The 21,203-nt window shown below is 36.9% G+C and overlaps 1 protein-coding gene across 1 annotated transcript in view; it reads right to left on the reverse strand.

The window, feature by feature from the left end:
• Lmpt (four and a half LIM domains protein limpet) overlaps window positions 1–21,203 on the reverse strand; it is a 434,583-nt gene that overhangs the window by 339,219 nt on the left and 74,161 nt on the right. Inside the window, exon 2 of the mRNA XM_074126570.1 lies at window positions 17,380–17,462. Coding sequence (XP_073982671.1) covers window positions 17,380–17,462 — 83 coding nt within the window. The remainder of the gene's footprint in view (window positions 1–17,379; window positions 17,463–21,203) is intronic.

The following is a 21,203-nucleotide window of genomic DNA, read 5'->3' on the forward strand; positions in this document are numbered from 1 at the left end:
CATTGTTATCAACGCAGCTCCTTCCTTTTATGACCACTAAGATGGAGAAAATCTATTTGCATTTCTACAGCTTAAACGTAAGGGAAACAGAATGCAACTTTTTAATTAGATCTGAGCTGAACTCTGTAGCTTATAAAGGGGACAGAAAATGATGACTTCCGTAATGAAATGAGAATAGTAAATTCCATAACGGAAGTAGTAGTAAAAGAAGAGTGCTACAATGGTTAGGCTACGAATATAACGAAGAATGGTGGCCAAAAAAGGGTTTTTAAATTGGTTCACCGGATAGAGCAGAATGAAAAACGTCCAAGACGAAGATAGAAGGCGATGGATACACACTTCCAAGACCTGTAAGATGAGTAGCCTTGTCAAGATTTCTGTTAGAGAAGAACGGACAATAAGATGGGAGAGATAGTGCTGCATCAAAGTAAAAATCAACAAATTATCCAGTGGAACTCGTTGCTCTTTATTTTGACGTCAAAAACTTGAATAAAACGAAGACATTCCTAAAAGCAGAGACAGTGATACTAAATTTATAAATATTATTCAATACTATTATAAATTTTAGATGGTATTTAATTTTGTTTTATTTCTTTTTTTTTTTAAATAACAGATTTTATAGTTCGATGTTAGCTATTTATTTAAAACAAACGATATATTTAAGTATTATTTGCGGTGGAATGTGGCCTAAGAGTTATTATAGTTAGTACTGCCTTGTCGGCTGGACGCCCAGCATCCTGTTTGGTCCATGCTTTTCATGTTCACATCTGAAGATAAAATATTGTTCATACCTAACCGAGTGATGTATGCACGCTATCTTAATACTGAACATTAAGTTATGTTATACATAGCAAGAGATATATTCTATATATTAAAGTTACCATAAATAGATATTGGTTATCTTGGTAGTTTCTTGGTTAGTTTTCAAGTTAACTAATAACCACACAAAACTTGTCTTAGAAAACAGGTAAGTTCAATCTATCTCATTGGAGATAGACTCCAATATGAGTCAAATTTGTGACGTCAAAATAAAGAGCAACGGCTTCCGCTGGATAATTTGTTTATATTTATTTTTATGCAATTTTATTTCCGACATCTTGTAGTCCTTTACTGGTTCTTATCTAACAGTAATCTTTGCCAGCCCACTTATAGGTCTTGGAAGTGGGCGTCCATCGCCTTCTATCTTCTCTCCTTGGACGTTCCTCATTCTGCTCTATCCGGTGGACCAATTTAAAAACCCTTTTTTATGGCCCACCATTCAGCGTTTCATTCGTAGCCTCTCCATGGACAAACGCCTAATCTGGAGAATCCACATACTAGACTCAAACGGGGAAGAACTGAACAAGACGATTCAAACTTCTCTCTGAGACTTCTCGACAAGTGATCTAAACTCTCACCACAGAATAAACGACTTATCCTACACAATGATACTGAAGTCCTGCCTGGACTTATGGGAATGGAACTTTGGGGCTCAGCCTAAGTTTCCAATATCTACAAGAATCCTATCCTTCCAGTCGAATCGCAAATGCACCTTACTATGTCTCTAACTCTACCTTGCACCGCTGATTTCCTTGTTCCTCTATGTTTCAGAAGCTATAAGATCCCGTTATATTAAATTCCACACATCAATCACCTCACATCCTAATCCACTAGTATCTCAACTTACTACTCTAGGCGGTTAAAGCGCAGGTGTCCACGCGCGAACTTCTAAATGAAGTAAGTGCCACTTGTGTACAATAGTGAACTGTAACCACTTTGGGAGTTTCACCAATGGGGTGAATTCTCCCCTCATGCTATTCATGTATCTATTCTATGTATCATGGTTGTATCAGCTTCACTTGTTGCAGAAATATACTGTAGTTGTGAAAATAAATAAAGTAAAAAAAAATATTCGTAGTCTAACCATTGAAGCAATCTTCTTTTACTAGTACTTCTATTATGGAATTCGCTATTCTCATTTCATTTACGGATCTATAGAGATAAAGAGTACATCCGTCACCAGGAAAGAGATTACTTGAAGACTACGAAAAAGGTACAAAAGAAATGGTAGCGCGCGATGAGATATAATGTAAGCAACTTAGGAGAATTTTCTTTTTACTTTGAAAACGCTTTGGGAACAACTTTATTTTTACGTAATTCTAAATCATAGTTAAGTGACGGGGGCTTCAAAAGAAAATTTTTAGTTTTAAATTATGAATGAAAGGGTTAAAATCAAATTTAAAAAAATACAAATGTATTTCATTCAGTAATTCATTTAAAATAATTATTTCACAATAAGTTGGTTTGAATTCCCCTAGCCACCTGTTGTACAAGAACAATGTGCATTGTTCCTTGGATATATATATATTATATTTCAAAGAAGCGACCAATCAAAGTCAGTTAATGGACAGAGAAGAGAGAGCTGTGTTTGCCAGAATAGAGAAAACGCGCTGAATGACGTGTATGAAGAACAAGTAAAGGCTACGCCTCAATTCATTGATGTAATATTTTCTATTTATCTCAATGATTAGTAAAGATTCATTCATATTCATTAGTATACCAGCCTACGTTCATCCTTCAGCTAACAATTGCCACGCTTAACGAACTTTACTTGTTACTGGACGAAGTAGAAATCGTCATTCTATCATCATAGTTCTGGTTTCATTATATCTTCTTCTCTAAAACAAATTCACCAGAATATAGCACATCCGTTAAAAAACAAGAAAAACAAAAAATGCCAGCGGAAGTGATAATTTTCAGTATAGTTTTCTATGCTTTTCTATTTCCGGAACCTAGGGTTCTTTCCATACTATCTTTTGTTTGTTTCTTTTTGAGTAAAATTGGGTTCAGCTTTCAGCTGATATATACTCGTAAGTCGTCCGCTGAAGAGCTTAAAACCTCAAAACAGTCGTACCATGTGGATGCCCGGGTTTGTTCGAAATGAAAAATGGATAATAGGTAAATCCAAATTAATGTCTTAAGAAAAATGGGCTATCAAAAACTGAACGAGACAAAATCTCAAAACATTATCTCCTGTCTTTTATAATCTTATTCCTTTACAAGCAGTCAACGAAGTCCGCTAGCTTGGGCTTTACCTTTACAAAAGACTTACATGGAACCCTCATACTCTGACTTAAGATAACAGAACTCAACAGACGCTTCCAACAACTGAAAAGACTATTTAGACAACAGATCAAAACTCACTCTGGACAACAAAAGACTTAAAAAGTAAAGTAAAGTAATGCCTATTTTTTCAGGCGGGGCTTTACGTCCAACTACCAAATTAGGTGTCGTGGACGGAGGCGACTAGCAAACATACTTTACTATAAATTTCTTTTTATTAACCATTAAATAAACTCAAGACCTAAGACCGGGAATCGAACCCAGTACCACGATACATATTAGCTTTGCAGGTCTCGCCTCTTAACCGCTCGGCTACCGTGGCGCCTAAAAAGACTTACTTATGTAAGCACATTAAAGCCACTCTGGGCCCATGGCATCGAACAGTGGGAAGTTCAAACCAAACGCTCAAATCTATCCAAAGAATCCAGGTCCTTGCAGTCTAAAATTCTTCACTCTATAGTTGGACGCTCCTTTCTATGTCACCAATCCAAACCATTCACACAGACTTTCAAACATTCCTTTCGTCGTCCAATTGGTTAAAACACGTGACAGAAACTTCAATATTAACAATGGGATGAAAAATTATTGCCATTTTCAGTCATTATTATGCTGCGAGCTTTCGACCAAGGGACTAGGTCCATGAACAGACAATACAGAAGACACACCAACCCTATAGTGATGTAAAACAGTACATTGTAAATTAGCCCTGAAGATGGAGCTAGTCCCTAGATCAAAAGCTCGCGGCATAATAAAGTTTATAATGACTGAAACTAGGCAATAATTTTTCATCCTATTAAAACTATGATTCAGTCACCAAAAATAATGAACCGCAATTCCTTATTAACATTCAATCACATCACAATCCACTTGTACAAGATCTATCTTCCAGAACAAGTCCAGACAACGCTCCTAGACGTCTTAAAAGACAGTGGCCTCGCGATCTCCTTACTGATCTCGAGAGTCAGTAAAAAGTAAAAATTTTATTGGGGTGTTACGGCTGGATAACTTCTCCACTCTAGGAGTTATATGTTATGTTATTTATTGTTGTTGTTGTTGCAATAACGTAATACAATGCGATGATTGTAACTAAATAAACGATAAAAAAAAAAAATGTCTTAAGAAGAACTAACCAAAATCAAAATAACCAAGACTTACTGGTTGTTAACGAAAACGACTTACAACCATAACTTTCTTTAGTTTAGAAATTTAAATTGTGCCAAATTTGAATTGAATTTACCTTTTTTTTTGAAGTTAAAAGAGAGAAAATCGCTGTAACAATTATTATTTTTAGCACAAACACTTCGCTAAATTCATGTACGAAGCACTTAAATCACGCAACTTGACTTATTACCATATAAAATGCTACAACAAAATGATCTCAAAATCCCATAACTTACTAAGTTTTATTGTTTACAGTCGTAAGACAAGAAAAAAAGTACTCCACAATAAATTTTACTAACTATTTCTAATAGTTTTCAGAAAATAAATAATACAAAAGTCACTGGAATGTTCAAACGCCAGTAAATTTAAAATGGCATGAAATTTAGAGAGATTCTGTGACGTGTTGGAATTATTTTTAAAGCTCAACTGTCCGAATTACACACACGTCATCCTGTTGACAAAATTTATATTTATAGTTTCAAATTTTATCTAATATAAATCATAGATTAAAAAATTACGAGCTATTTCTAGAATTTAAAGCCAAGGCACGCATAGTTAAGAGAGATACCAGGAGATGTTCTCTTGATTTTATTCCATGGCAATGACTATACTCTGCAACCTGTAAGATCTATTGTATCGGCCTGCCCCCCATTTTTTACTGGATCCAGACGGATACTGAAATTCCTGGTGCCTTCAGATAGCCCATTCTCCATGGTGTTCCTTGATTAAAGGCATCGCAATAACTTAGAGTTACTTTTCCAAGGTCCCGTTTCACGTTTTAGACCGAGCTTTTTTAAGGAAATACCATTAGATTGGGGGGTAAACCACTCTTTAGCTTAAAGAAAAAGAAAAGTAACTCTCCCATAATTTCCTCAGGAAAATTGGTAATTCTGCGCTATTAGCTCCTCCTCAAACTAATATCTAATACTCATTCCAAAATCATGTTCATTCATACCTGAAATTTCAAAAGCTATAGCTCAATTTACTGCCCAAGGTGGGGGCTTATTAGCTCGCGGAACCGTTGTGCAGATTGTGGTCCGGAAGAGGAGTCCTCTCATCTGTTATTCGATTGCGCTGCAATCGAGCGTTCTGTGCTACGATATCTATGGTACCTCGAGACTAAAGGAGATTTTAGCGCAGAAGGAACTGGTAGGGAAAGCCCTCAACCTAGAAGGGGAGGTTTCATCTATCAAACTCAAAAGGGGAAAGGCACAATAAGCCTCTAGTGGCTGCGGTGCCGTGGGGCTTCGGTCCCGTCCCGCCTTTCAAAATCTAAAAAATCTAAATCATAGCTCAATTTAAATCTTAAAGTTCCTCAATATTAAAAATCTCTATCATATTATTGACGACATATTCACAAAGTGACGTCATAATGATGAAGGATACTGGAATGTTGCTCATTATTATTGGCTGTTTTATCATTCCATTACGCATCAACATTTTTAACTTAATTTTTTTTTTGCTCACAGAAATCTACAGTCCCATCTCTCCTCATTAGAACAGTGGTTCAAGAGATGGGCTATTAAACTTAATGAAACCAAGTCTCAAAACATCACCTTCACTCTTCGGCGCATTACTCTTCCTCCAGTCTTCTATAACCTAACACCTCTACCAGTAGTGAACGTTGCCCGGTTACCTTGGGCTTCACTTAGGCCGAAGACATTCTTGGAACCCCCACACTAGACTTAATAGAACAGAACTGAACAGACGCTATCGACTACTTAAAAGACTCTTAGACGATAGATCAAAACTCTCTCTGGGCAACAAAGACTGATTTATACTTCTATTTTGAAACCCATCTGGGCGTATGGAATAGAGCTGTGGGGTTCAACCAAACGCTCCAATCTCCAAAGGATTCAATCTCTACAATCTAAAATACTTCGAACTATTGTACACGCTCCTTTTTATGTCTCCAACCTGACTATACACACTGACCTTAACATTCCTTTTGTTACACAAGTTGCTAAAACAAGATACAGAAAACTCCACTTTAGCCTGCAATCTCATATAAATCCTCTAGCTAAAAATCTTTCTTCTAGAACTCTTCCTGACAACCCGACAAGACGCCTTAAAAGACAGTGGCCTCGTGATCTCCTCTCCAGTGAAGAGAGTGACTAACCATCTAATATTAGAGGAGTGTAACTTCTCCAATCGTTACTTATCATTTGTTACTCGGTTATCACTGTTACTTACAGCGCTAACGCGCTGATTGTAGCATAAATAAACGCAAAAAAACAAAAACAATAACTGTTAACGCCCATCAAAAAAAACAACTTTTTCTTCAATTATTAGCTTATATTTTAGCAATTTTTTCAATAAAAGTAAAGCCATAAGTTTAGAGAAGAAGAGGGAGGGAAATAAGTAAGGGTGGGAGTCAGAGGGAGAGATATCAATCGCTTACAGGAAATTCCGTTGCGAACATGCCCGCGACTTCCTCTTACCGCACATTTTCGTAATGAAAAGTGACGACAAAATTCCGGATTTCGTTTAAATGCCTTTGGAATTGCGCGAACAATTCAGTAAAATAAAATTAACCAATCATAAGTGTTTATTTTAACATTAGATATTTTTTTTTGTGTGTTTTTCCTTTGAAAGCGTTACCAACAAATTTTCATTACAATTGGGTGTAGATCCAGATATTTTTATTTGGAAAATTCCTCCAGGAAGATTGTTCTGAAAGCAGGGAGATATCGGGTTCCCACTAGAAAGGCATTTAAGTATAATGTACGGCCGCATTACCCGTCTAATAGAATCAGGAATTCATTATGCAATTTTATGATTTCTGCAATTCGGACCAGATATTTTGGGAAAATTTTAAATTCATTAAGAAAAAAAAATACACAATTTTGCGCGACTTCTAACCTTTAAGGAAAATTCAGCAAGTTGGTGGGGGAAAGGAAACAGAGACACAAAGCAAGGCCAGATAAATTTACATAGATATAAAGAAATGATAAAATAAACAAGCTTTGCACTGTCTCCAATTATATTTAGACGTCCCTGTTTGTTAAATATATATATATAAAAACACTGGTCTTTTATTGGTGTCTGAATTTAGATAAATATCACATCTCAGATTCAGATTAATTTTAGTCATATTATTATATCCTATCAAATTGCTAAAATACCATTTCCTGGCTCAAATATCTCTGACAATTTTTCCGTTTCAAAACTAGGGATATAGCAAATTCAACAACTTGACGAATCCAGCCGTCAAAGAAAAAAGGATTCGATTTACCAGAGGCGTATATTGGCCCGGGAAGGCTCTCACGGGAGACACTTCGTTGGGGTTCCCGAAGTGTGTTAATTCCTGCGGGCCATTAATTTTTTGGGTGCAGTGTAGGTCTCAGGAGTGGTGGCTTGCCCATTGCTGGGCAGAGAGAGAGAGACAGGCGAAGGAGTTCATTAGAGGGCTATTCGGCCAAGGCTGTCCTGGAGAATTAATCCGTCAAGGCCGTGGGAGTCTATAAGGATAGATGTAGGACTATTAACTGGGCCATTGCAGGCACAGAAAATACATGCATCGCATGGGCACCTGGCGGATGATAGTCTTTGTAGGTTCTGTCAGGAGTAATACGGTACTGCACGTGTTGTGTCAGTGTCGTATGGCTAAGGATGTTACTTCTCGGGGAGGAAAAACCAAGGCCTGTGAGCCGCTCTCCAGAGTTAAGAGTCTGATCAAAAGGCCAGGTCTGGGAGGGTGAGCTTTAAAGCGCGGAGAGCCACAATAGATCCAAAGGGGTGCGCAGTGGCGTAGGCCTTGAGGCCGCCCTAATCTTATCTACCAGAGGCGTACTCAATGTCAGAGTGGATGGCACAAGAAAGTGAGATAGATAGATGAAAAACTGGGTTAAAAAATGGGTCAGGAAGGAGCTGAGAAAGCTGTAAGGAAAATGCAGAGAGGGAGAGAATCCTGGAACTTATCCAGGATATCGCCAAAAAGTCTTAAGTTTTTTGTGATGAAACAAGAAATGCTTATAGGAATATTATAATTTTTCAGATTTAAATTCTGATTAATAATGATAAAAAAAATGTAAACCAACAATTTTAGGAATCTTATCTAACTATTGATTCAGTTTTTCCCCAGTTTTCACTTCTTTTCTTTATTTAATTTTCCCAAAAATAAGTTTTAATTTTCTGACCAAATATAAATCCATGTTAGTTTAAGTTTTTTGGCCCTCGTTTAAAAATAGTAACCATGCTTTTTTTTGTATATCTCCCTCACCTATATGAAGTTATTTTTACGTAATTCTGAATCATAGTTTTGAGTGACGGGGCCTTCTAAAGAAATTTTTAATTTTAAATTATGAATGAAAGAGTTGAAATCAAATTAAAAATAGACAAAATACGAAAAAACTGAATGGTGATAGATAATGGGTCTGCATCACATTATAGTAATAGCAAGATAATGAACTTGAGTTTCCGTAAATTGTACGTAATAATTCATCCAGTTCATTAACATTATTTAGGTCTTTTTGTTGTACACACACACACACACACACACACACACTAAAAATCATTTAACAAATCACACTAACACATGAAAAAAAAAATCAGCTGAGATTTGATTCGTAATATTTTTTTTTTTTTTTTGTTTGTTTGTTCGTAATATTTAATATTTTACATTAACGGAAATTACGTAAGAAAGCTTCAGATGTTTTTTTTTTACGACCTAATTGATTTATTATGGCTCCCTGAGGTATGGATATTTGTAAATAGAATGTAGGAGTCTGTTATTGAGGCCATGTGATGAGGCTCCCTCGTTAGAGAGAACAGCGTCCCTTCGCCGGATGGTGAACTGTAAGAGAAGCTGAATCTCCATAAGCCCTTCCTTCCACAAGGAACACATCAAATCTATCTTTCTTGCAAGTCCCTGAGGGCATAGAGCCAGGGTGTAAGCCCGAAGATCCGTTCATGGGCAGAGCCGTACTAAAGAACGCTCGTTCTACAGGAAGTTGTTATTCAGCAAACCGCATTTCTTCCGTTATCAATGTTTCTTCATATCTACAATATCTGTTTTTTGTGTTTAATCAAAAAGAAATGTCCCTTTCCTTGAGTTTTTACAGATTTCATATTTTCATCCATTATCAGTAACCTTCCCTCAGGGCAATTCAATTCACATTCAACGAAACTCTTTGGAAATGAAATTAAACACTGATGCTGCAGAGAAAAGAAATCATCAAACACAGATTAGAATTTAAAGAAGATTTTTGGATTAAGTAAACAGAATCACTGAAGTTACCCAGCGTTCAATCTATCATCACTTCAACAATCCACCCGACATAATCGATCCTGTATTCTGCTGCAAAGAAGTTCATCTCCATTGAGATGCAAAAAAAAAAGGAAAAAGCAAGTCCATCTCGATAGTTTGAGATAAAGTTTCGAGACTAGTTTTTAACTTTGCTTTGCCTTCAGGTTTCTCTACAGCAGCGTTTCCCAACCTTTTTTTGGCTCACCGTACCACTTGGTAGTAAGTACATCATGCTAAATTGTACCACTTCGTAAAAATGATTTGTATTTCGTGAAATTTGTTATTCCGAGAGTGTTATTTTATTATCTTTATTTTGTATAGAGATACAAAATGTATCTGTTACAAAGGAGTCCAAAGTTCATGTTCACTTTATAAACTTAGTAAAGAGTGTAAGATCTTAGTTTTAAAACCATTTTTAAATAATTAAAAATTGCTTACATATTTTTCTCTACAAAATTATTAATTAATTTATAAAGTTCTTCTTGAGGATTACTATACATATTTGTGCCCAAATCTTCTAATAATTAATTTACTTTTAAGCATTCAACTACCTGTAAGTACCAATTAAATTTAATGTTGCTTGGATAGGAGCTTAGTCCATTACAATCCAGTCTCTTTAAGCAGATTTTTTACATCAGTTATCATTTAAGTTCAGTCACATGTCAAATTCTATTAAATTTTCTTTATCTTTTATTGGATAATGATGTAGCTTTTCCTAAATTTTCTTTTGTAGAAGGGGGGTTTGAAATCCAAATATCATTTGTGTTTTCAGGGTTTTGGGAAAATACTCCAATGAAAGACAATTTTAATCCTTGATAAATGTGCTATTATATTTTCTCGTATATCTTGAGGAAGACTAACCTTATTACTCTGTACATATTAACAAACTTTACTGTATAATATTATTAATTAAAATAATTTTTATGAATTATAGGAAAAAACGTATCTATGATATTTTTATGATTTAATTGTTTATGTCCGCCATTATTGATTATTTTTCGCGTACCACCAACCAGCTACTCGCGTACCACAGGTTGGGGAAACGCTGCTCTACAGCGTTGCAAGATCATTTTTGAACGTATTCAGATTTTAAATTTCACAGTATTTAGGGCATCATCGCCTAAAAGAAAACTTCTAGCACGTCCTTTAGGGTTATTACAGCTAAAAAGTTTAGATAATATCACCCAATTGACTTGTGACGCAATTATTCCATACTCGTTAGAAAATAATCAACCATTTTTCGCGCGCCTTAAATTTCCGCTCAGCTGATTCTTTTATTTTTTATTTTTTAATAAATAATAATAATGGCACGGTCTTACCCAAAAATAATTTGTAAAAGCTATTATGGCTTGTATTTTTTAGTTACTTTTTGGAATGAACTTTTTGTTTTCACTTTAAGTACACAACACCAAAAGCACTAATCAAAATTTTAAAAAAGCTCGTGAAAGCTTTTTATTTTGTTACATTGCACTATGAAAGTTGTAGAGATAAATAATTAAACAATTGAATTGTTTCAACTAACTATTAAAACTAATAGGAACTATGAACATTTTTTTAGTTTTAAATGAATTTTAAAACTAGTAAAACACATGCACTTACGCACATACTGATTAACACGCGCGTTTGTCAGTAAACTATATTTACTTTTAATTTTTATTATTTTTTAAATTCACTTTCATTTTTTATTAATATTAAATTCGAGGGGGCCCCATTATTTTTTTTTTGGTTCATTTATTTTGAACCTCACAATTATTTTAAGCGAACAATTTTTTTTAGTAAGTATTAAAATAAGACGTACTCGACTTGAAAGTGAGGAAAAGACACACGACGCGTCTTACATGTGATGAAGATTTAAAAAAACTTTGAAGCATAGAAGCACGAGTCACAGAGTGGGGGGAGACGACGAACAAGGCGTATGTATAGAAGAGAATAAAAAAAAACTCAGTGGGCACAGCGGAGGGTGGATACTTTGAATAGAACTCGGCAAGAGAGTAGAGTTTTGTTTTTAAAGTGGTGGGAGCGAAGAGCGGCGGCTCGCTCTTGGATTTCTTAAATAAATACAAAATAAATAAATAAATAAATAAAATGTTGAAGATTATAAATCACCCTAAAGATAAATAATAATAAATACAAAAAAAAAAAAAAAAAATATTTGAATTTCTATACGGCCTGGTTTTACTAGTGATTCCGCTTTATAAATGTTGTGTATTTATTTTTTTCTTTATTTTTTTTTCTTTATTTTTTGTTTTTTTGTAACACATTTTTTATTATGCTTTCCTCCATGATTCTAAACAGAAAAAGCATTCCGATTAGTATCGAATTTTGTTTTATATCGAATCTTTCATTACACTACGGTTTTTTTGTTATAACTATAACAAAGTGTTCTGTTACAGCATCCATTTGGAATTGTCAGCATAACTTTAAACCGCAAAATACGAAGAAAAATAAAATAAAAGAACAAATGGACAAAACATTTTGACAAATTTTTGGATATAGCTTAATTTTGAACAGCCAATAAAGTTCAGCAGTTTTAAAGAACTTTTTTTTCTTTTTTTTTGTATAAACTCTGCACCTACAACTTGCCGAAACTACTAGTATGTACGAGGGTCGTTTGAAAAGTCCGTGCAAAGTCAGAGAGATAGCACCAGTGGCGCGTATCGAGGTTATGTTTAGTTAGTAGCATCTCTTGGAAGAACACACACCAAGTTTCAGCCAGATCGGTCTATTTCTTTGTGTTTGGCATTCGTTTGAATCGAGGAAGTCGAGTGATTTTTCAAAAAAATGGACGAAAAAGAATTTCGTGTGTTGATTAAACACTACTTTATGAAAGGCAAAACGCCTCAGGAGACTAAAGAGAAGCTTGATAAACATTATGGTGACTCTGCACCTTCGATTAGAACAGTTTATAAGTGGTTTCAAAATTTTCGGAGCGGCCATATGGGCACAAGTGACGCTGAACGTTCTGGACGCCCTGTTCGAGGTTACTACTCCAAAAATCATTGATAAAATCCATAATATGGTGATGGATGACCAGAAGAGTGAAGGTGCGTGAGATTACTAGTGCTGTGGGCATCTCGAATGAACGGGTACATAATATTTTGCATCAACATTTGGGACATGACAAAGCTATCCGCAAGATGGGTGCCGCGATTGCTCACACTTTGACCAAAAACGAAATCGTGTGAAGTGTTGCAAGGACGACGGTTTGCAGCTGTTCCAGAAGAATCCGCAGGACTTTAAGCGTCGTTTCGTCACTGTGGATGAAACATGGATACATCACTACACTCCTGAGACCAAAGAACAATCTAAACAATGGGTTACCAAGGGGGAATCTGGTCCAAAAAAGGCGAAGACCGTTCCTTCGGACGGAAAGATCATGGCGACTGTCATTTGGGATTCACAAGGAATAATCCTCATCGACTATCTGGAAAAGGGTAAAACTATTACAGGTGCATATTATTCATCGTTATTGGACCGTTTGAAAACCGAGCTGCAAGAAAAACGCCCACGATTGGCCCACAAAAAAAGTCCTTTTCCATCACGACAACGCACCAGCTCACACCTCAGCAGTTGTGGTCGCAACATTAATGGAAATAGGGTTCCAACTCGTTTCACATCCCCCCCCTATTCTCCAGACTTGGCTCCCTCGGACTACTATTTGTTCCCCAATATGAAGAAATGGCTGGCGGGAAAAAGATTTTATTCAAACGAGGAGGTGATTGCAGAAACGAATGGCTATTTTTCAGCCTTGGACAAATCCTATAATTCGGAAGGGATCAACAAACTAGAGCAGCGTTGGACGAAGTGTATAAGCGTAAAAGGAGACTATGTTGAAAAATAAAAAAGGTTTACCCCAAAAAATTTAGTAGTTTTTATTTTTGCACGGACTTTTCAAACGACCCTCGTATAATACACGCTTGGCACCAAAATAGAATGATAGTAACCGAAAACAAGGAAACTCCAGTAAAAGTGATAAAGATTTTGTATTTTTCCCATCTTTCTGAATCTCTAAATCCAGATCTAGCCAACCTAATGTGTATAATAAACGCTTGGCACCAAAATACAATAATAGAAACAGAAAGCAACGAAATCCAAGGAAAACTACGGAAGATTATGAATTTTTTCCCTCATTTCAGAACCTCTACAACCAAAACCTAATGTGTACGAGGTGCATTCAAGTTATAACATCTCCGATTTTTTTCTCAGAACTGTTTCAAGATAAAAACATGCGGTTTGTTTTAAAATAAGCGGGCACTCTTTGTTAATGCGTGACAGAGATGGCTGCACTGTATGGCACACAGAACCCTAGCGGCAGCGTCCGAGAGTAAGGACTGTTTTTTATACTAAAAATGGCGACGTTTTCATTACACGATCAGCGCGTATAATCATTCGATTTCTCCATTTGCGTGGTGTGACACCAATTGGAATTCATCGCCAGTTGAGTGAGACAAGTGGTGATGGTGCCATGGATGTGTCAAATGTGCGTTCCTGGGTGCGACGGTTTAAAGAAGGTTTGAAAAAAACAAACCAAGACAATCTCGGCCTCGCACCAGTCGGTCTGTTGACACGATCGACCGAATGGAAAAAGTTGTTTTGAAGGATCGCCGAAAGAGTGTGGAACAGATCGCTTCCTAAGTTGGCATTTCCGTGGGATCTGCGCACACAATCCTTCATGATGACCTGAAAATGCGAAAAAAGTGTCCTCCAGGTGGGTGCCACGAATGAAGACTTTGAAGTGATTGCTCATGCTCCCTACTCGTCTGATCTTGCTCCTAGCGACTTTTGGCTCTTTCCAACAATGAAAGACACTCTCCGTGGCCGTACATTCACCAGCCGGGCCGCTATTTCATGAGCGATTTTCCAGTGTTGGTCAAAACAGACTCCTAAAGAAGCGTTCGCAGCGGCCATGGAAACATGGCGGCGACGTTGTGAAAAATGTGTGAGGCTACATGGAGATTACGTCCAGAAGTGACAAAAGTTTCAAATTTTTGGTGTGATTGGTTAGTGAGAAAAAAATTCGGAGGCGTTATAACTTGAATGCACCTCGTATAATGTCCACTTGGCATAAAAATATAATGTTAGATACTGAAAATGAGCAAATTACAGTAAAACTACGAATGTCTTTTGTATTTTTCCTTTTTTTTTTTTTTCTCCAGAACCTCTAAATCCCGAACTAACCGATCTAGCCGACTGTCTGGACTTACAAAATGGAACTTTGGGGCTCAACCAATGCTAGCAAGATCTACAGAATCTAATCTTTTCAATCAAAAAAACTACTCCGTCGAATCGCTTGATGTTCTTTACTTTGTTTTCTAAACTGTACCTTGCACCGAGATCTCCTTGTTCCCCTATGGTTTTTGAAGCTGTAAGATCCACCCCCGCTATAAGTTGTACGCATCCTTACCCACCACTAGACAAACACTGGAATCCTCACTCTAACAGACTAAACAGACGATTCTTTTTAGACTTCTCGACACGAAACGCTCACTAAACAACAAACGACTTATCTACACCATAATACTGAAACCTGTCTGGACATGCGAAAATGGAACTTTGGAGCTCAACCGAATAGTTCCAACTATTTCGTAGTAGATTGTAACAGAAATAAGGAAAGAAAAAAAAAAAATAGTGACGTAATAGTCTGTTGTCAACAACCATATGGTGTAAATTAGATAAAAACACTAATCAAGCTAAATTTACATCCAAATTTGGTTGTAGAGTTTGGCAATGAAACTAAACAAGGTTTGATTGTTGTCTAGTATTTATAATCAAATAATTTACATTGCTACAGGTTATGTTTAGGATTGATTATACTCTCTTTATTGTAAGTTAGCTTTAGAAAGGTTAAAGGTCGAAATTATGGTTTCAAAATTATTATTGTTCGGTAATCTTCGACACACTTCTTTCTTTTTTTTTTTTGGTAAGGGGTATTACGACTTAATGGACGTATCTGCCAAACATCTCTTGGAAGCAGAAGATGCACACACAATGGACCAGCACATACTGCATTTTCTCAAAGATAGCTTGGTGCACCGAAGAGGTAGAGGAACACAATATCCTCACAGCAGATCATTCGAAAATACGTTCAGTTGGTACTAACAGGGATAAACCAACGTTTCCCTGTTTTCCTTACTGTGCAGGAAACATTTAGGGTGAACAGGACCAGCCAATTTCTACAGGGATCTTCATCCTTGCTGGTCCAAAATATCGGGCACGTAACACGTAACACCTCGGAACCAAAATCTCTTGGGATAACGATGTATTCCTAGAAATAAAAAGGAAGGAATTATTTTGGCCAACAGGTGCTATTATGGCTTGATTAAGCATATGAGAAGCAACCTGTTCTCAAAAAATACAAAAGTGCTTCTCTATTAGACCCTGATCCGACCCATATTAACATATGGATCCGCAGCTTGGATAATTTTAAGAAAAGATGAAAGGATGTTTGCAAGTGCCTCGAGAGAAAAGTTCTTCGACGAATTTTTTGGCCCCAATAAAGAGGTCGCCATTTTGGAGATGAAGAAGAAAGAATACCGGAACTACAGCACCTATAAGCAGGAAGTACGAGACATCGTAAAGCTAATCTTTGCAGGCTCAGATGGGCGCCGCCCAATGTGTACTTGGAACATCCAGATTAAAATGACTACAAAATATTGTATAATACAGAGTGAACCAGTAAGTAATGTCCATAGGCCTACTGTGTGTTGTACATCTAAAAGTGGTGTTCAATGGCGTATTGGCCAACTTCATATTTTCCACTGTCCTTGAGTGACGTCATTTAATTTAAGGCCAATAGACATTAAGTTACTGATTCACCCTATATTGCAAAATAGGGTAGTTTAAAACTTCTAAACAATGCTTAGATGTACCTTAGCAGATGTAACCCTAAAAGGTAAAAGTCCATCATAATAATGGTACGCAATCGGCGGAAATATCTAGCGAAAATACTCCACACATCTCTGTTCCTGTTGTAAATACTATTAATCACTACTTCCTTTAATTTGGGGATGGCGGGAAATTAGAGTGGGCTTTTTGTGCGCGGGTACGGAGACCTCCCTAATCACCTGGTCTGGCTGAGAAGGTAAAATAATATTTTATTAATAATCTGAGTCCTGCCCAAGCCCAAAGTCTCTTTGGTTCTATGTTTGCACAGCAAGGGCATAACACTCTTGTTGTGTTTGACCCCAGGAAGCATCACCCAGTTCTTTTCGTGTTCTCTCCAGATCCAATCTCTGAGAGCCTCACGAACTGCACCCGTGGTGATTCCCAGGACAGGCTGCGGGCCAATGAACGGAGTGTTGGCTCCATTCCCTGGCCAGTAGATCAGCTGACTCATTCCCCTTAATCCCCACATTAACCCGGCACCCATTCTAACCGAACTTTATTGTGCCGAGCCAGTAGTTCTAGGGCCTTTCTGCATTCCCAGACCAGGGAAGAGGTAGTTTTGAAGGAGTCAATGGCCTTCAGCGCGGCCTGGCTGTCCGAAAAGATGCGAACCTCCCTATCCCTAAGATTCATGCCTTACTGCGCAGGGAATTTTCCGGCGTCATAATATAAAATAAAATAAATAAAATCAGTCATCTGTAAATAAAATTATTAAAAAAGATAAATCAAAAAGATTTATAAAGCCTTAATCTTTATAAAGATCGATATCTGAAGATCACGCCGTTCCACGAACATGTAAATATTTTTTTAAGCAAATCAATAAATTTTAAATGAATCTGGTGACCTTTACATTTTTGGGATGGATGGACCAGATCTTAAAGATGAATTTCGGGGGAAAAAAAGATGTTTATAATAAACGTCCAGTTTCCTTTTCTTTATTTATGAAATGGATTGTACCCAAAAAAAAAATGAAGATCACTTGCCTCCAAATGTGCGGTTCAAACCCTACGCATTTATCACACGCTGAACAAGGTTGTCCTTCGTCAACTTCTTGTATTAGTACACCCTGAAAACAAGAAATACAACTTAATAAATCCAATTAATACACAGAAAGCAAACAATATATTCTTTTAAAAAGAAAGGTGCCTAAGATCTAGAAAAATACTTACATCAATTTGATTTTGAGCCAACAATAAGGAGGAGGTTTCATGATTTCGTGGGACAGAAATTTATTTAAAAAAAACTGTATTAGATTTTTTATTAAATAATACAAAAAAATATATAATTTATTTCTGAATTTTTTACTTTATAAATCAGAGAGTGAAAAACTGAAATCATGCCAAATGCTATTTGCCAAATTAGTGGATTTATTTGAGTTAGAAAAATGTGATTTTAAGGATAAGGATATATGGGGCTCAACGTAAATGTAGGCACTTAAGGATCTTGTATTATTAGTTTTTTTTTACATGCGATTAGGGGCCACTAAAATATATTTTAGTTGAGCGTAGGTTTTTACGTCAGTCTATGGCAGCCAGCACTATCTCGGCCATCTGTTTCTAGAGATTTTTTTTTGGGTAAGGAATGCGCTAGGAAATCAGGGTAAACTGTGACGTAATTTAGGGGGGGGGGAGAACAACCAAAAAACAATAAGTAAGGGTTACCGGGGCTACTAAACAGACAATCATACTTTGCGTTCAAAGTGAAGTGGGATCCTTTGGAGCCGTATTGTGGTCTTTGTTGACTCGCGTGCTGCGATTCTAGCTATAGCTGGAGCTAGCTATGCAGAGTCGGCAGTCATAGCGAAATGCAGAGCAGCGATTGAGGCTGCCAATAAAAGCAATAAGGACAATAGCGCTCCAATGGATTCCAGGACACTGTGGGCTGCTTGGAAACGAGAGAGCCGATGAATTGGCAAAAAGAGGTGCGCAAATGGATCAACCTGAGCAACCGATCTCTATGCACGCTTTTAAAAGGATAACTGCTGCCTGTCTTCGATCAGAAGTGAAGTGCAGACAAAAAGCAGCAAAAGCGGATGGAAAACGGTGGCAAGTATTGGTTGAACCAGGTGGACGAGTTCCACCTAATCTGACAAGAAGAGATGGCATGGCCTGCTTCAGACTGCTCACGTGTGGTCATGATTATTTGCAGGCCCACGTATGTCGCATTGGGATGGCGGTGGACGCGACCTGCACTCTGTGTGGAAGAGAAGACATGTCCTCCGAACACCTTGACGTGTGTCCTTCTATCGAGGACATAAGAAGTCTTATCTTATCGGACAATATCTACAGAAAAAAAGGCATTAGTGTACTGGGAAGCCCGACGTCGGATGGAAGAACTGCCGTGACTTACGGGTGGCGTAGATAAAAAAAAAACTTTGTGTTCAATCCCTAAAAATCAAAATCCAACACAACATAGTCCAATTAGCCCCCTTTTTACGTATTCTAACCTAGCCATTCAACACTGAGAATTTCCTTTTTATCCCAGTCTGTTCTGTCAATTCACACGCCAAGCTCTTTTTTAACGCATCAACGGCCATGCCACGACCATCTGGAAGCCTGACGATTCTGGCTGTCCAGAGTGGCAACAAAAAAAAAAAAAAAACTCAAAAAACGCCTTTAATGGCCTGTCATCGCAGTATGACCGCCATTTACGAGTCTAAGGTATATTGTATGGGTGCCGGCTATAAGCTAACGCAACATACTTTACGTACAGCACGTTCATCTATTTTAGTTCACAGTCGTGAAAATGCTTAAAATACAATTAGTAAGGTTCAAAGGAAAGGATCAGTTTGATGGTAGTTTCCAGGATTTGGACCTCAATAAAGCACCTAGGGCTTCCACGGCCAATCTTTGATTTCCGGTGTGAGGTTTTTTTTTTTTTTTTTGTAAAAAGAGAACACCTATCTGACGAGAAGATAATGAGAATGAAAAGGATATGGCCGTAAGTCAAATCCACAGGGACCTTAAAAAATCTATTATGGTTCTCGAAAGTGCATCGTAAGTAAAGTATTTGCCTACTTTTTCAGGCAGGCTTTACGTCCAACTGCCAATTAGGTGTCGTGGACGGAGGCGACTAGCAAACATACTTTACTGTAAATTTCTCATATTAACCATTAAATAAAATCCAAGGCCTAGATCAGGGAATCGAACCCACTAAACCAACAATACATCTTAGCTTTGCGGGTTTAGTCTCTAACCGCTTGGCTACCGTAGCGCCTTAAAGAGCACTGGTTCTACATGGAAGATTACGCCTGTAAAGGTGTGAAAAAAAATGTACTAGCGTGTATGATGATGATGATGTGCCTAGGTATATGCCTGTGGGATCCCTAAGTGAATGTTTAGGGTGTTTAAAGTGTTGTTCGTGCAGTTTAGGCTAGGGTACACAGCTTTCTCCGTGGACTTAACAAAAAAAATCTTAAAACAAATTTCTGAAGAATCATGTTAGGTAAATTAGATTTCTCAAGTTAGCTTCTAACTGGTAGAAAAACTTCACCAAAAAAAATGATGCCAAAAAATAATATTAAATTACAAAATATGTATATTTTTATAATCTTAAGAAATAGAGGACATCTACAATAAAATGCTATACAATAACAGCTTAGACTACAGCTATATAAACAAAATAGTTTCGTCACTTTCAACATTAAAATACAAAAAAATTAAAAAAACTATCTGTCTTTTGCCATAATTTTATGTCTGTCACCATAGTTTTTATAACCGCTGAAAGCCAACAGTGACAGTCGTAACTAATTTTATGGCAAAAGATTTTTTAGAATTAATAAAAACATATTTACAAATTATTATAAATATATGTATTTTTTTGTTTTACTTTATTTATTTTCACAACTGCAGAATATTTCTGCAATAAGTGATGCTGATACATAGAATACAACATGATACATAGAATAGATACATGTATAGCATGAGGGGAGAATTCACCCCATTGGTGAAACTCCCAAAGTGGTTACAGTTTACTATTGTCGACTGGCACTTACTTCATTTAGAAGATCGCTAAGCTTCAACCGCCTGGGAGGATTTCCTGGTAGAGTGGTAGGTTGGGATACTAGAGGATTGGGATGTGAGGTGATTGATATGTGGAATTTAATGTAACGGGATCTAACAGCTTCTGGAAACATAGGGATCAAGGAAATCTCGGTGCGAGAAACAAAGTAAGGAGCATCAGATCGATTCGACGGAGTGTTTTTCGACTGGAAAGATTGGATTCTTGTAGATATTGGAAGCTTTAGCTGAGCCTCAAAGTTCCATTCAGCATGTCCAGACAGGTTTCAGAAACATTGCGTAGATAAGACGTTTATTCTGTAATGAGAGTTTAGATAGTTTGTCGAGAAGTCTAGAGAGAGAAGTTTGAATCGTCTGTTTAGTTATTAAAATTTAAAAATCTTAAATTTTCTCCTTTGCTCTTGCTTCAAATTTTTTTTATACCATTATCGCCACAAAGAATTATGAGCCTGCCGAGGAACTGGCGTGGGGAGAAGGGGGCAGCAACCTCCAATTATGCAGAAACCAGAGATTTAATTTTTAAGGTCTGCCATGAATGGAGTGTTAAGGATTTACAAGGAAACAGTGCCAAGGAATAAAAGACCTGGATATTCAGAACGACGGACAAATATACTTAAACCTAAATTAACAGCATTTAGCATGTTAAATAGTTTCACCTATCTTAGGATTGATAAGAATTTGTAAGAATGAAGGGCCAAATAACGAATGGTTAGAATAATAGGACTGGATATTTAGATCGATGGTAAATCATCTCTTAGGTTGTCTTTTAACTCAAATGTCTAAATTTA

This window comes from Rhodnius prolixus, unplaced genomic scaffold (assembly GCF_049639745.1).
Source record: "Rhodnius prolixus isolate KJV_2025 unplaced genomic scaffold, Rpr scaffold_3, whole genome shotgun sequence".
NCBI classification, from domain to species: Eukaryota; Metazoa; Arthropoda; class Insecta; order Hemiptera; family Reduviidae; genus Rhodnius; species Rhodnius prolixus.